This window comes from Ovis aries, chromosome 6, assembly GCF_016772045.2.
Source record: "Ovis aries strain OAR_USU_Benz2616 breed Rambouillet chromosome 6, ARS-UI_Ramb_v3.0, whole genome shotgun sequence".
Taxonomy (NCBI): domain Eukaryota; kingdom Metazoa; phylum Chordata; class Mammalia; order Artiodactyla; family Bovidae; genus Ovis; species Ovis aries.
In genome coordinates this window covers 22,216,138-22,230,277 of record NC_056059.1, presented here as the reverse complement: position 1 = coordinate 22,230,277, position 14,140 = coordinate 22,216,138, and the positions used below count along the sequence as shown (strand labels likewise).

Here is a 14,140-nt window from a genome sequence, read left to right as displayed (position 1 = left end):
GTCCATCTTGGGTGGCCCTACACTGCATGGCTCATAGTTTCACTGAGTTAGACAAGGCTGTGGTCCATGTGATCAGATTATTTAGTTTCCTGTGACTGTGGTTTTCATTCTGTCTGCCCTCTGATGGAGAAGGATAAGAGGCTATGGAAACTTCCAGATGGGAGAGACTGATTGAGAGGGAAACTGGGTCTTGTTCTGATGGGCAGGGCTAAGTTCAGTAAATCTTTAATCCAATTTTCTATTGATGGGTGGGCCTGTGTTCCCTCTCTGTTATTTACCAGAGGCCAAACCATGGTGGCTTCCCTGGTGGCTCAGATGGTAAAGCATCTGCCTGCAATGCGGGAGACCTGGGTTCGATCCCTGGGTCGGGAAGATCCCCTGGAGAAGGAAATAGCAACCCACTCCAGTACTCTTGCCTGGAAAATTCCATGGATGGAGGAGCCTAGTAGGCCACAGTCCATGGCATCGCAAAGAATCAGACACGACTGAGCAACTTCACTTTCACTCTCAAAGTATGGTAGAGGTAATGAAGTTAATGGTGACTTCCTTCAAAAGGTCCCATGCATGCATTGCTATACTCGGTGCCCCTAGCCCTGCAGCAGGCCACTGCCGACCCACGCCACAACCAGAGACTCCTAGATACTCACGGGCAAGTCTGGGTCAGTCTCTTGTGGGGGTCACTGCTCCTTTCTCCTGGGTCCTGGAGTGCACAGGGTTCTGTTTGTGCCCTCCAAGAATCTGTTTCCCCAGTCCTGTGTAAGTTCTGGCGGCTCTATGGTGGGGTTAATGGCGACCTCCTCCAAGGGGGCTTATCCCATACCCAGGTCTGCTGCACCCAGAGCCCCTGCCCCTGCAGCAGTCCACTTTCGACCTGTACCTCCACAGGAGACACTCACACACAGTTGTTTCAGTCTCTGTGGGGCCTCTGGGTCCTGGTGCACACAAGGTTTGTCTGAGCCCTCTGAGTGTTTCTGGCAGGTATGGGGTTTGATTCTAAACGCATTTTCACTCCTCCTATCTGTATCAATCTGACTATCCCTAATTTGGGGGGCAGTGATTTGCCCTGTGACCTCAGTTCTTGGATGGAACTAAGAAGAGTTGATTTGTTGAATTTTCAATTTGTTCAGCTCTTTATATGTTGTTAGGATAGAGTGATGATGTTGGACCAGAAACTGGAAGTATCTGGGATCTTAACCTTTTATAAATACTTGGTGACAATGAAATGCTCTAAAATTTTAGTAGGGCAGCCAAGTTTTATACAACTTTTAAAGGCAACAGCTGTTTGAAAATTTGGGGCTTAAGTTTAATAAGAACAGTAATATTGCCAGAAGTATAATGTTCCTTCTAGCTACCTTAAAACTAAATGTCAAAAGTAGGTTTTAAATAAAAATCTATTGATTGTTTCTAATTTCCAAAATTTGACATTAACAGTCACGACAAATACTAAAATATAGGATCTGTTAAGCAGTTATTATATTTGACACATTCAAGGAACTATTTCCTCCTTGTCCACATATTGCTTATAAATAGAGCTGCTCATCTGATTTGGAGTGTATAGATTAAGCAGTGGCTTTGTTGGCTTATTGGAGAAGGAAATGGCAATCCACTCCAGTATTCTTGCCTGGAGAATCCCCATGGACAGAGGAGCCTGGCAGGCTACTGTCCATGGGGTCGCCAAGAGTTGGACACAACTGAGTGACTTTCATTTCCCTTCATTTTGTTGGCTTATATTCTAATATTTATCAAATCCACATTTCCATTTTCTATCCATTTACATTTCTTCTTTCACATACCATTTGTAATAGCTTTATTCAGTGTTCCTTGTGGAGGACAAGAGCCCTTCTTCTCTATCTGTGGTTTTGTTTCCTCTGTTTCTGGAAAGATGGTTTCCTTAGTTTCTTCATGTTCATTAGCACTGGTAGCTTTGAGGATCTGAAGTAAAACAAAAACGCTTTTTAAGAAATATACTTTCTTTTCTCTTACACTGTTGGTGGAATGCAGATTAGTACAGCCACTATGGAGAACAGTGTTGAGATTCCTTAAAAAACTGGAAATAGGACTGCCATACGACCCAGCAATCCCACTGCTGGGCATACACACCGAGGAAACCAGAATTGAAAGAGACACGTGTACCCCAATGTTCATCGCAGCACTGTTTATAATAGCCAGGACATGGAAGCAACCTAGATATCCATCAGCAGATGACTGAATAAGAAAGCTGTGGTACATATACACAATGGAGTATTACGCAGCCATTAAAAAGAATACATTTGAATCAGTTCTAATGAGGTGGATGAAACTGGAGTCTATTATACAGAGTGAAGTAAGCCAGAAAGAAAAACACCAATACAGTATACTAACACATATATATGGAATTTAGAAAGATGGTAACAATAACCCTGTATGCAAGACAGCAAAAAAGACATAGATGTATAGAACAGTCTTTTGGACTCTGTGGGAGAGGGAGAGGGTGGGATGATTTGGGAGAATGGCATTGAAACATGTATAATATCATATATGAAATGAATCGCCAGTCCAGGTTTGATGCATGATACTGGATGCTTGGGGCTGGTGCACTGGGATGACCCAGAGCGGTTGTATGGAGAGGGGGGAGGGAGGGGGGTTCAGGATGGGGAACACATGTATACCTCTGGCGGATTCATGTTGATGTATGGCAGAACCAATACAGTATTGTGAAGTAATTAACCTCCAGTTAAAATAAATAAATTTATATTAAAAAAAAAGAAATACACTTTCCCCCACAGAGTCCAAAAGTCTGTTTTTTATATCTACGTCTCTTTTGCTGTCTCACATATAGGTTCATCATTACCATCTTTCTAGGCGAGGGTGGGATGATTTGAGAAAATAGCATTGAAACATGTGTATTATATTACGTGAAATAGATCGCCAGTCCAGGTTTGATGCAGGGTGCTCAGGGCTGGTGCACTGGGATGACCCTGAGGGATGGGATGGGGAGGGAGGTGGGAGGGGGGTGCAGGATGGGGAACACATGTATACTCATGGCTGATTCATGTGAATGTATGGCAAAACCCACCACAATATTGTAAAGTAATTAGCCTCCAATTAAAATAAATAAATAAATAAAAAGAAATGTACTTTTGTACAATTTTATGAGTACAAGAAACCACCAAATCTCATAACTAAATTCACATTATTATTGTGAACATGGAAAATTAGATGAGCGGCCCAATTTACAAGCACTAAGTGGACAAAGGAAATAGTTTCTTAAGTTAGCTAGAATGAACATATCCAAGTTATTTAAACTGGATCATAACTAATCCGTTGGAGTTCTGATGTAGAAATCTTTTTCTGGAAGTCTGTCCAATAGAAGAACCATATTATTTTAAATTTTCTTATTTCAGAATTTATAATAAATTTACATAGATTAGAATGAAGTCTTTATCAGTTCAGTTCAGTCGCTCAGTTGTGTCTGACTCTTTATGACCCCATAAATCACAGCACGCCAGGCCTCCCTGTCCATCACCAACTCCCGGAGTTCACTCAAACTCATATCCATCGAGTCAGTGATGCTATCCAGCCATCTCATCCTCTGTCGTGTTCCCTTCTCCTCCTGCCCCCAACCCCTCCCAGCATCAGGGTCTTTTCCAGTGAGTTAACTCTTCGCATGAGGTGGCCAAAATATTGGAGTTTCAACTTCAGCATCAGTTCTTCCAACGAACACCCGGGACTGATCTCATTTAGGATGGACTGGTTGGATCCCCTTGCAGTCCAAGGGACTCTCAAGAGTCTTCTCCTACACCACAGTTCAAAAGCATCAATTCTTTGGTGCTCAGCTTTCTTCACAGTACAACTTTCACATCATACATGACCACTGGAAAAACCATAGCCCTGACGAGACGGACCTTTGTTGGCAAAGTAATGTCTCTGGTTTTTAATATGCTGTCTAGGTTGATCATAACTTTCCTTCCAAGGAGTAAGTGTCTTTTAATTTCATGGCTGCAATCACCATCTGCAGTGATTTTGAAGTCTTTATAGATAAAAGTAATTAAAATCAATGCTGAGTATTTTAAATATTTTTAAAAAGGACTTTTTTGACTCTTAAAAACTGTAGAAACTCTGATTTTAAAAGTAAACAATTTATAATTCTAATTATGACCAATTATTTTTTAGTAAAACAAGATCAATGAAAGTTGGTCTAATGACTTACTTACTCTAATGACTTACTCTATACACTTGCAAATATGAAAACCTGGGTCTTTTCAAATGTACAGCAGAACATTTTAATTAATTTACATTTTTCTTTACCTCTTATACTCTACTCAGTTTATTCCAAACATGGCAAGAAATAATAAGCCAAATTTCTATTATTCCTAAAATCTGCTTTAGTTTCAAAATAATCTACAGTCACCTCTTATCATGTTTTCATTCCTTTTCTTAGGGCCTATTAAAACTAGTTATTTTTAAATGACCACTTCTTATTTTTAAACTAAATATATGAAAAAACTTATTAACTTTAAAAATAAATTTTAATGTTAGATAGGTTTTTACATCATATGTTACAATATAGTTTTAAGCCTTTACCTCAGGAGTTGTAGATGACTGGACATTTTCATCCTCCAAGTGTTCATTTTGTGGTCCGTCAGTGTACATGCTAATATTTAAAAGTAGTTTGAAAAAAAAAAAAAAGAAAAATACTATAAGTCCATTTGAAAGCAAACACGGTTAAGCGGGATTAATTTGTTACCATAAAGTTTAATCACAGTCAAGTCAGATATCTGAATAGGCTAAATAGTCCAAATAGTTATTTTTAAAGTTATTAACCAAAGTCATGTGCATGAGTTTTAAAAATCGTAACACAAAAAATTTAATGCTTCTCAGTAGCTCATAATCCTGGGCCATCTCTTATAAGCATATATTAGAAAACTCAGTTCTTTATTTCATGCACTGAACTAGTACATTTGAGATAATTTCCATAATTGATTTACTCCACTCAGTCAACTCCTGCAAAAAGATTTAAACTTAAAACCTACATCTATCAGCATAATGTCTTTATACGTGGTCCATTAGAAAGGTCTGTAGGTCCAACATTTAAGCAAAATAAAATAGCTTTTATTTTGAATAAGAACTAACTAGGAAAAAAAAGAGTGAACTAGAACCACATCAAGGGAAGAATTATTTCTGGAAAAGCTTATTTTAAAATATCTGTTGTTTCTACCTTCTCTGTGATCTTTGCTTCTTTGAGGGAGAGTATCTTTGCCTTAAAAATATCTTTCAATTCTTGAGTTACTGTTGAGGACAAAATTAAAGATTTCAAGTTTTAATTTTAAGTACTTGATAAGAATGTGTTTCAAGTATCTATTTCTTTAAAGGCAAACAATTTTAATAATGAAAGTTTTTAATGAAATGGAATATTAACACCTGAGTAAACCATATGCTAATCCACTCCAGCATTCTTGCCTGGGAGAATCCCAGGGACGGGGGAGCCTGGTGGGCTGCCGTCTATGGAGTCGCATAGAGTTGGACATGACTGAAGTGACTTAGCAGCAAACCATATTCTGGGTGCTTACAGCAACCCTATGGACCATAGCCCACCAGGCTCCTCTGTCCATGGGATTCTCCAGGCGTGAATACTGGAGTGGGTTGCCATGTCCTCCTCCAGGGAATCTTTTGACCTAGGGATTGAACCCTTGTTTGTTATGTCTTCTGCATTAGCAGGCAGGTTCTTTACCACTAGCGCCACCTGGGAAGCCCTGAATTTTAATAATGAAAATTTTTAATGAAATGGAACATTAACATCTGAGTAAACCATATGCTGAGTGCTTACATATATTCTCACTTTAATAAAGCAAAATATTAGTGTTTAAAATCCTACAAGAGGGGAAGGGAGGCTCAAGAGGATGGGGATATATGTATAATTATGACTGATTTATGTTGTTACACAGCAGAACCCAACACAACATTGTAAAGCAATTATCTTTCAATTAAAAAAAATAAAATCCTGTAAGGAATCGTAACTGAATTTATGGCACTAAAACAGAAAATAACATTTATTTTAAAAATATGATGAAACAAATCAGATCTCTAAGTCCTTTTAAAGTAGAATTTCATTTTAATTCAAGGGAATATCAAAATTATTAGACTGACTACCTGTCATTAGCTGTTAGACCAAAGCTGAGTGTTAGGAAGCTCTGTGATCAAGAAATGTGGGTCAATCACCTAAGCTGGGTCAAGTTCTGAAGGGACAGGCTGAGGGTTCAGTTCAGTTCACTTCAATTGCTCTGTTGTATCCAAATCTTTGCAATCCCATGGACTGCAGCACACAGGCCTCCCTGTCCATCACCAACTCCTGGAGTTTACTCAAACTCATGTCCATCGAGTCGGTGATGCCATCCAACCATCTCATCCTCTGTTGTCCCCTTCTCCTTCTGCCGTCAATCTTTGCCAGCATCAGGGTCTTTTCAAATGAGTCAGTTCTTTGCATCATATGGCCAAAGTATTGGTGTTTCAGCTTCAATATCAGTCCTTTCAATGAATATTCAGGACTGATTTCCTTTAGGAGGGACTGGTTGGATCTCCTTGCAGTTCAAGGAACTCTCAAGAGTCTTCTCCAAGACCACAGTTCAAAAACATCAGTTCTTCGGTGCTCAGCTTTCTTTACAGTCCAACTCTCACATCCATACATGACTACTGGAAAAACCATGGCCCTGACTAGATGGACCTTTGTTGGCAATGTAATGTCTCTGGTTTTCAATATGCTGTCTAGGTTGGTCATAACTTTTCTTCCAAGGAGTAAGCGTCTTTTTAATATCATATCTCCAATTACCATTTGCAGTGATTTGGAGCCCCCCAAAATAAAGTCTGCCACTGTTTCCACTGTTTCCCATCTATTTCCCATGAAGTGATGGGACCAGATGCCATGATCTTAGTTTTCTGAATGTTGAACTTCAAGCCACTTTTTCACTCTCCTCTTTCACTTTCATCAAGAGGCTCTTTAGTTCTTCCTTGCTTTCTGCCATAAGGGTGGTGTCATCTGCATATCTCAGGTTATTGATATTTCTCCTGGCAATCTTGATTCCAGCTTGTGCTTCTTCCAGCCCAGCATTTCTCATGATGTACTGTTTATAAGTTAAATAAGCAGGGTGACAATATACAGCCTTGATGTACTCCTTTTCCTATCTGGAACCAGTCTGTTGTTTCATGTGCAGTTCTAACTGTTGTTACCTGTTCTGCATACAGATTTCTCAAGAGGCAGGTCAGGTGGTCTGGTATTTCCATCTCTTGAGCTCCAGTGCACATAAGTCATTAGGTCAGGGCACAAAGTTCACCCACTTAATAATTTTTCAGTGTTACTCTTCTGGACTCTGAAGCTTAAAGCAGCAAAACAGAACAGGAATATAGGTTTCTGCTCTCGTGGAGCTTATATTCTATAGATGGTAAGGGAAAAATAGTATTTTCAGACTGCAATTTAATACTGAAGAAAATAAACCAGCATGATGTTACACTGATCAAGGGGACATTTCAACTGTCACCTGAATGAGGCGACACTGTGAGTCATAACTAGGCAGATGGACTAGGAACACACAAGTATAACATCAATAATCATACAAGGATTCATCAAGAATTGTATCAAGAGACCAGGGAGCATATTTTTTAAGATCTGCAACTATGTCATTATTAGAACTGCGCTTCCCAGGTGGCACTGGGTTTACCCGGTGGCTCAGATGGTAAAGAATCTGCCTGCAAAGGAGGAGACCCGGGTTTAGTCCCTGAGCTGGGAAGATCCCCTATAGAAGGGACTGGCTACCCACTCCAGTATTCTTGCCTGGAGAATTCCATGGACAGAGGAACCTGGTGGGCTATGGTCCATGGGGTCACAAAGAGTCAGACACAATTGAGTGACTAACATTTTTTCACTTTCCCAGGTGGCACCAGTGGTAAAGAATCTGCCTGCCAATTCAGGAGACATAAGAGACTCGGGTTTGATCCCTGGGTCAGGAAGATCCCCTGGATAAGAAAACAGCCATCTACTCCAGTACTCTTGCCTGGAGAATCCCAAGGACAAAGGAGCGTGGCAGGCTGCAGTCCATAGGGTTACAAGGAGTCAGATACAACTGAAGTGACTTAGCACGCATGCACCCACATGATTAGGATAGCAGGACCTGGGATCCAGGGGAGCAAACATCAGAACTTTGAAACCTAGATAAGGAGTCTGAATAATAAATGTACAGGTTAGGAGCTATAACAGAAACTTGGTATTTTTCAAACAATATTTGTGCCTGGCAATTACTCAATGGTGTTTATGGTGAAAGCTGCACTCAGTCGTGTCCGACTCTTTGCGACCCCATGCACTATACAGTCCATGGAATTCTCCAGACCAGAATACTGGAGTGGGTGGCCTTTCCCTTCTCCAGGTGATCTTCCCAACCAAGGGATCAAACCCAGGTCTCCCGCACTGCAGGCGGATTCTTTACCAGCTGAGCCACAAGGGAAGCCCAATTATTCAATACTCTTTACATATTTATCAAAAGTAGAACTGATAGGTCATAGGCATAGTAACTAAAAGCAAGAAATTTGGAGCTGAGATAGAAGTGATTTATTTCCCCAGGGCTCAATTTCCTTATCTGTAAAATAATGGTATAATATTGCTTAATTTATTGGTTATTGTGAGGACTAAAAGATAATAACAGGTGACACAAGCTGGACTGTGCTGAATACTTAACATGAATCATCTCATTCAATTCTCATAACTCTATGAATTATTTACTATTATTATCCTTATTTTACAGATGTTAAAACTGAGACCTAGGAAAGTTAAGTAATTTTCCCAAAGTCACACAGCTAGCAAGTGGCATAGCTGGAATCTGAACCAAATACTCTTGAAAGTGAAAGTGAAAGTGAAGTTGCTGTCATGTCCGACTCTTTGTGACCCCATGGACTGTAGCCTACTAGGCTCCTCTGTCCATAGAATTTTCCAGGCAGGAGTACTGGAGTGGGCTGCCATTTCCTTCTCCAGAGGATCTTCCCAACCCAGGAATTGAACCCAGGTCTCCCGCATTGCAGGCAGATGCTTTACTGTCTGAGCCACCAGGGAAGTCTTATTATTCAAATCCTCGTTAACTCTGGTATCATCTGTCTCTTCCTTTTAGTTATTCTGGTGATACTGCATTGTGGATTTAAGTTACATTTTCTTGATGACTAATATATTACATATATTTATTGGCCATTTAAATATCTTCCTTAGTAAAGTATCTATTTAACTCACTTAACCCACTTAAAAAGTGAATTGGTTGACTTTTTCTAACTGATTTATTGGGAGCTCTTTATGTAGTCTAGAACGGATCTTTTCTTGAATGTATAAATACTCATTTATAAAGTCTCTGTGGCTTGCATTTTCACTCTGATGATGTCTTTGAGTTAACAGAAATTTTTATTTTAATTTAGTCCAATTTATTCTTTTCTTCCTTTATGGCTAGAGCTTTATTTTAGAAATCTTTGCCAACCCTGAGATCATAAAGGTATTCTCTTTACATATTCTTCGAGAAGCATTAGTGTTGTGTCTCTCACATTTAGGTCTATAATCCATTTGGAACTGATTTTTCTGTATAGTGTGAGGAAGAGATAAAAGTTCATTTTTTTTTCCCTTATGATATCTAATTGACTCAGTATGGCTCAGATGGTAAAGAATCTGCCTGCAATGTGGAAGACCTGGGTTCCATCCCTGGGTTGGGAAGATCCCCTGGAGGAGGGCACGGCAATCACTTCAGTATTCTTGCCTGGAGAATCCCCATGGACCAAGAAGCCTGGCAGGATACAGTCCATAGGGTCACAAAGAGTCAGACACGACTGAGCGATGACACACAGCACAGCACATTCATTTAAAATATCATCTTTACCCATCACACATCATTACTCATCACAAATTATTGTAAATCAGATGACCACCTACGTGTGAATTTATTTGAGGATTCTATTCTAGTCCACTGGCTTAGTTTTCTATCCTTATGCAACACTACATTAGTCCATATATAATACATATTGAGAGAGTTTGACTGACTCTCTGCATTTGCATATAAATTTTAGAATCAAGTTGTCAAATCACAAATACACACGTGCATGCACACACACACATGCACACATATACAACCTGCTGGGATTCTGTCTGAAATTGCACTGAATCTACAGATTAATTTGGGGAGAACTGATATTTTTTTCCTTTGGTCACACTGTGAGGTTTGTGGACCTTAATTCCCCAACCAAGGATTGATCCTGTGCTCTTGGCCTGGAAAGAACAGAGTCTTAACTGCTGGACCACCAGGAAACTCCCAGGATTGATATCTTAATAGTATCAAGTCTTCCAATCCTTGGACATTGTATATCCTTCCAGTTATTTAGATTTTCTTTAATAACATTTTGCAGTTTTCAGTTCAGAAGGTCTTGCACATCTTTCATTAGGCTTATTGCTGGGGAGGTTTATTTCTAGGCATTGATGCTTTTTTCAATATTACCAAAATAGTATCATTTTAGAAATTCATTTGTTTTTACTAATATAATGCAGGTCTTAAAATTCACTTTATTCTAATAATCTATAGATTCTTTTGGATTTACTAAGTATAAACTGTGATGTTGGCAAATATGTTTTATTTTATGCATTTAATCTCTTTTTCTTTCTTTTCTTTCTTACAACCAATTGCACTGGTTGTAACCTGTCTTTATGTTGCCTCATATTCTTATTGACCTTGGTATTGTCTGTTTTCATGCTTTCCCTGTTTAACTATAGATTTGTTGGTAATAAAGCCTTACATTATTTACTCATCTGAAATATCTTAATTTCACCTTCACTTTTGAAGGGGATTCTCATTGGATACAGAATTCTAGGCTAGAAGTTATTTTCTGTAAGCATTTAAAAAAATGTTTCACTGTATTCTCAGTCCCATAATTTCTGCTGGCAATTAAATTCTAAAATTTATATATCACTCTTACCATGGTTCCTTTGAAGATAATGTATTTTCCCTCCCTTTGGCTGATACTAATTAATCATAGTTACTAGAATTTTTTAATTTTAATAAAATATACATGGTATAAAATTAACCACTTTAAAGGGATTAAGTACATTCACACGGGCTTCCCTGGTGGCTCAGTGATATAGAAACCAACTGCTAATGCAGGAGATGTCGGTTCAATTCTTGGGTCAAGAAGATACCCTGGAGTAGGAAATGGCACCCCACTCCAGTATTCTTGCCTGGAAAATCCCATGGACAGAGGAAGCTGGCAGGCTACAGTCCATGGGGTCGCAAAAGAGTTGGATACAACTCAGTGACTGAAGAACAACAACAAAATACATTCACATTGTTAAACACCACCACTCTCCATCTCCAGAACTTTTTCATCATCCTAAACCAAAATTCTGCATCCATTAAACAATAAATCCCTATTCTTCCCTCTCCAAACCCCTTGGTAACCACCATTCTACTTTCTTTCTCTTAAGGATTTGACTACCCTAGGTACTTCATATAAATATAATCATAAAAATTTATCCTTTTGTATCTGGTTCACTTGGTAGAATGTCTTAAAAATTCATCCATGTTGTAACAAGTTATCAGAATTTCCTTCCTTTTTAATCTGAATAATATTCTATTTGTGTATATACCACATTCTGTTTATCCCTTCATTTGTTAATGGACATTTGGTCTGTTTTCACCTTTGGGGCTATTGTGAATCCTGCTGTGATAACAAGGATGTACAAATAACTGCTCAAGTCTCTGCTTTCAGTTCACTTGGGTACATACAAAGGAGAACTGATGGATCACATGGTTATTCTATGCTTAATTTTTTGAGGAACTGCCATACTGTTTTCCACAGTGACTATACCATTTTATATTTACATTAGTGAAACACAAGGGTTCCAATTTCTCCACACACTTGTTAATACCTGTTATTTTAGTAATGGCCACCATAATGAATATGAAGTGGTATCGCACTGCGGTTTTGATTTGCATTTCCTTAATACCAGACCACCTGACCTGCCTCTTGAGAAACCTATATGCAGGTCAGGAAGCAATAGTTAGAACTGGACATGGAACAACAGACTGGTTCCAAATAGGAAAAGGAGTACATCAAGGCTGTATATTGTCACCCTGCTTATTTAACTTCTATGCAGAGTACATCATGAGAAACGCTGGGCTGGAAGAAACACAAGCTGGAATCAAGATTGCCGGGAGAAATATCAATAACCTCAGATATGCAGATGACACCACCCTCAGGGCAGAAAGTGAAGATGAACTAAAGAGCCTCTTGATGAAAGTGAAAGAGGAGAGTGAAAAAGTTGGCTTAAAGCTCAATATTCAGAAAATGAAGATCATGGCATCTGGTTCCAACACTTCATGGGAAGTAGATGGAGAAACAGTGGAAACAGTGTCAGACTTTATTTTGGGGAGCTTCAAAATCACTGCAGATGGTGACTGTAGCCATGAAATTAAAAGACGCTTACTCCTTGGAAGGAAAGTTATGACCAACCTAGATAGCATATTCAAAAGCAGAGACATTACTGTGCCAACAAAGGTCCGTCTAGTCAAGGCTATGGTTTTTCCAGTGGTCATGTATGGATGTGAGAGTTGGACTGTGAAGAAAGCTGAGTGCTGAAGAATTGATGCTTTTGAATTGTGGTACTGGAGAAGACTCTTGAGAGTTCCTTGGACTGCAAGGAGATCCAATCAGTCCATTCTAAAGGAGATCAGTCCTGGGATTTCTTTGGAAGGAATGATGCTAAAGTTGAAACTCCAGTACTTTGGCCACCTCATACAAAGAGTTGACTCATTGGAAAAGACTCTGATGCTGGGAGGGATTGGGGGCAGGAGGAGAAGGGGATGACAGAGGATGAGATGGCAGGATGGCATCACTGACTCGATGGACATGAGTGTGGGTGAACTCCAGGAGTTGGTGATGGACAGGGAGGCCTGGTGTGCTGCAATTCATGGGGTCGCAAAGAGTCAGACATGACTGAGCGATTGAACTGAACTGAACTGAATGATTTTGATGTTGAGAATCTTTTCATCGGCTATTCAAATATTTATTGGCTATTCAAATATCTCCTTTGAAGAAATGTCTATTCGTCCGTTGCCCATTTTGAAACTATTTTTTGTTGTTGTTGTTGAATTACAGGGTTCTTTAAATATTATGGATGCTAATCACTTATCTGATATCTGGCTTACAAATATGAATATTTTCTTTCATTCTATGGGTTACCTTTTAAACTCTGTTCACAGTGTCCTTCCAAGTGCAAAAGTTTTTAATTTTGATGTTGTCTGATTCGTCCTTTTTCTTTTTGCCTGTACTTTGGGTGTAGTATTCAAGAAATCATTGCCAAATCCAAATTCATGAAGCTTTCCTCCTATTTTTTCTTCCAAGACTTTTATAAAAGTTTTAGTTCTTAGAATCATAGTCATTTTAACATATCTGTCTCCTAACTCAAAAATTTGGGTCATTTTAAAATCTGTTTCTATTTTCAATTTTCTCTCTTGGTTTGTGGTCATATAGTGTTCTCTAATAGCTGGCATGGCTATTCATTTTTATTGAAAACTTGACATTGTATATAAGAAATGATACAGTGTCTAAATGATATCTTCCTCCAGAGGGAATGTATGGAGTAAGGGAGTGCTAGTCAATTTAAGCAAATCAGGGACTGAGCTCAGTAGTGGTAGCTTCATAACATTCAGTTCTACTTCTGATCTAGTTCCTAGGGAATAGTTCTCTAGGTATTTTGCCTGAGATGATGCTTCCAACAAATTATGATAGTCGCACTTATTTTTCCTAGATCTGAGATCAGTTCAGTTCAGTTCAGTCACTCAGTTGTGTCCGACTCTTTGCGACCCCATGAATCACAGCACGCCAGGCCTCCCTGTCCATCACCAACTCCCGGAGTTCACTCAGACTCACCTCCATCGAGTCGGTGATGCCATCCAGCCATCTCATCCTCTGTCGTCCCCTTCTCCTCCTGCCCCCAATCCCTCCCAGCATCAGAGTCTTTTCCAATGAGTCAACTCTTTGTATGAGGTGGCTAAAGTACTGGAGTTTCAGCTTTAGCATCATTCCTTCCAAAGAAATCCCAGGGTTGATCTCCTTCAGAATGGATTGGTTGGATCTCCTTGCAGTCCAAGGGACT

General features: G+C 39.3%; 1 protein-coding gene across 1 annotated transcript in view; it reads right to left on the bottom strand.

Moving 5' to 3' along the window:
• The window catches only part of LOC101106685 (sodium/hydrogen exchanger 9B1), an 82,764-nt gene that overhangs the window by 41,880 nt on the left and 26,744 nt on the right, over positions 1-14,140 (bottom strand). The window contains exons 2-3 of the mRNA XM_042251812.1: positions 4,564-4,633; positions 1,794-1,932 (exon numbers count right to left, since the gene is read on the bottom strand). Coding sequence (XP_042107746.1) covers positions 1,794-1,932; positions 4,564-4,633 — 209 coding nt within the window. The remainder of the gene's footprint in view (positions 1-1,793; positions 1,933-4,563; positions 4,634-14,140) is intronic.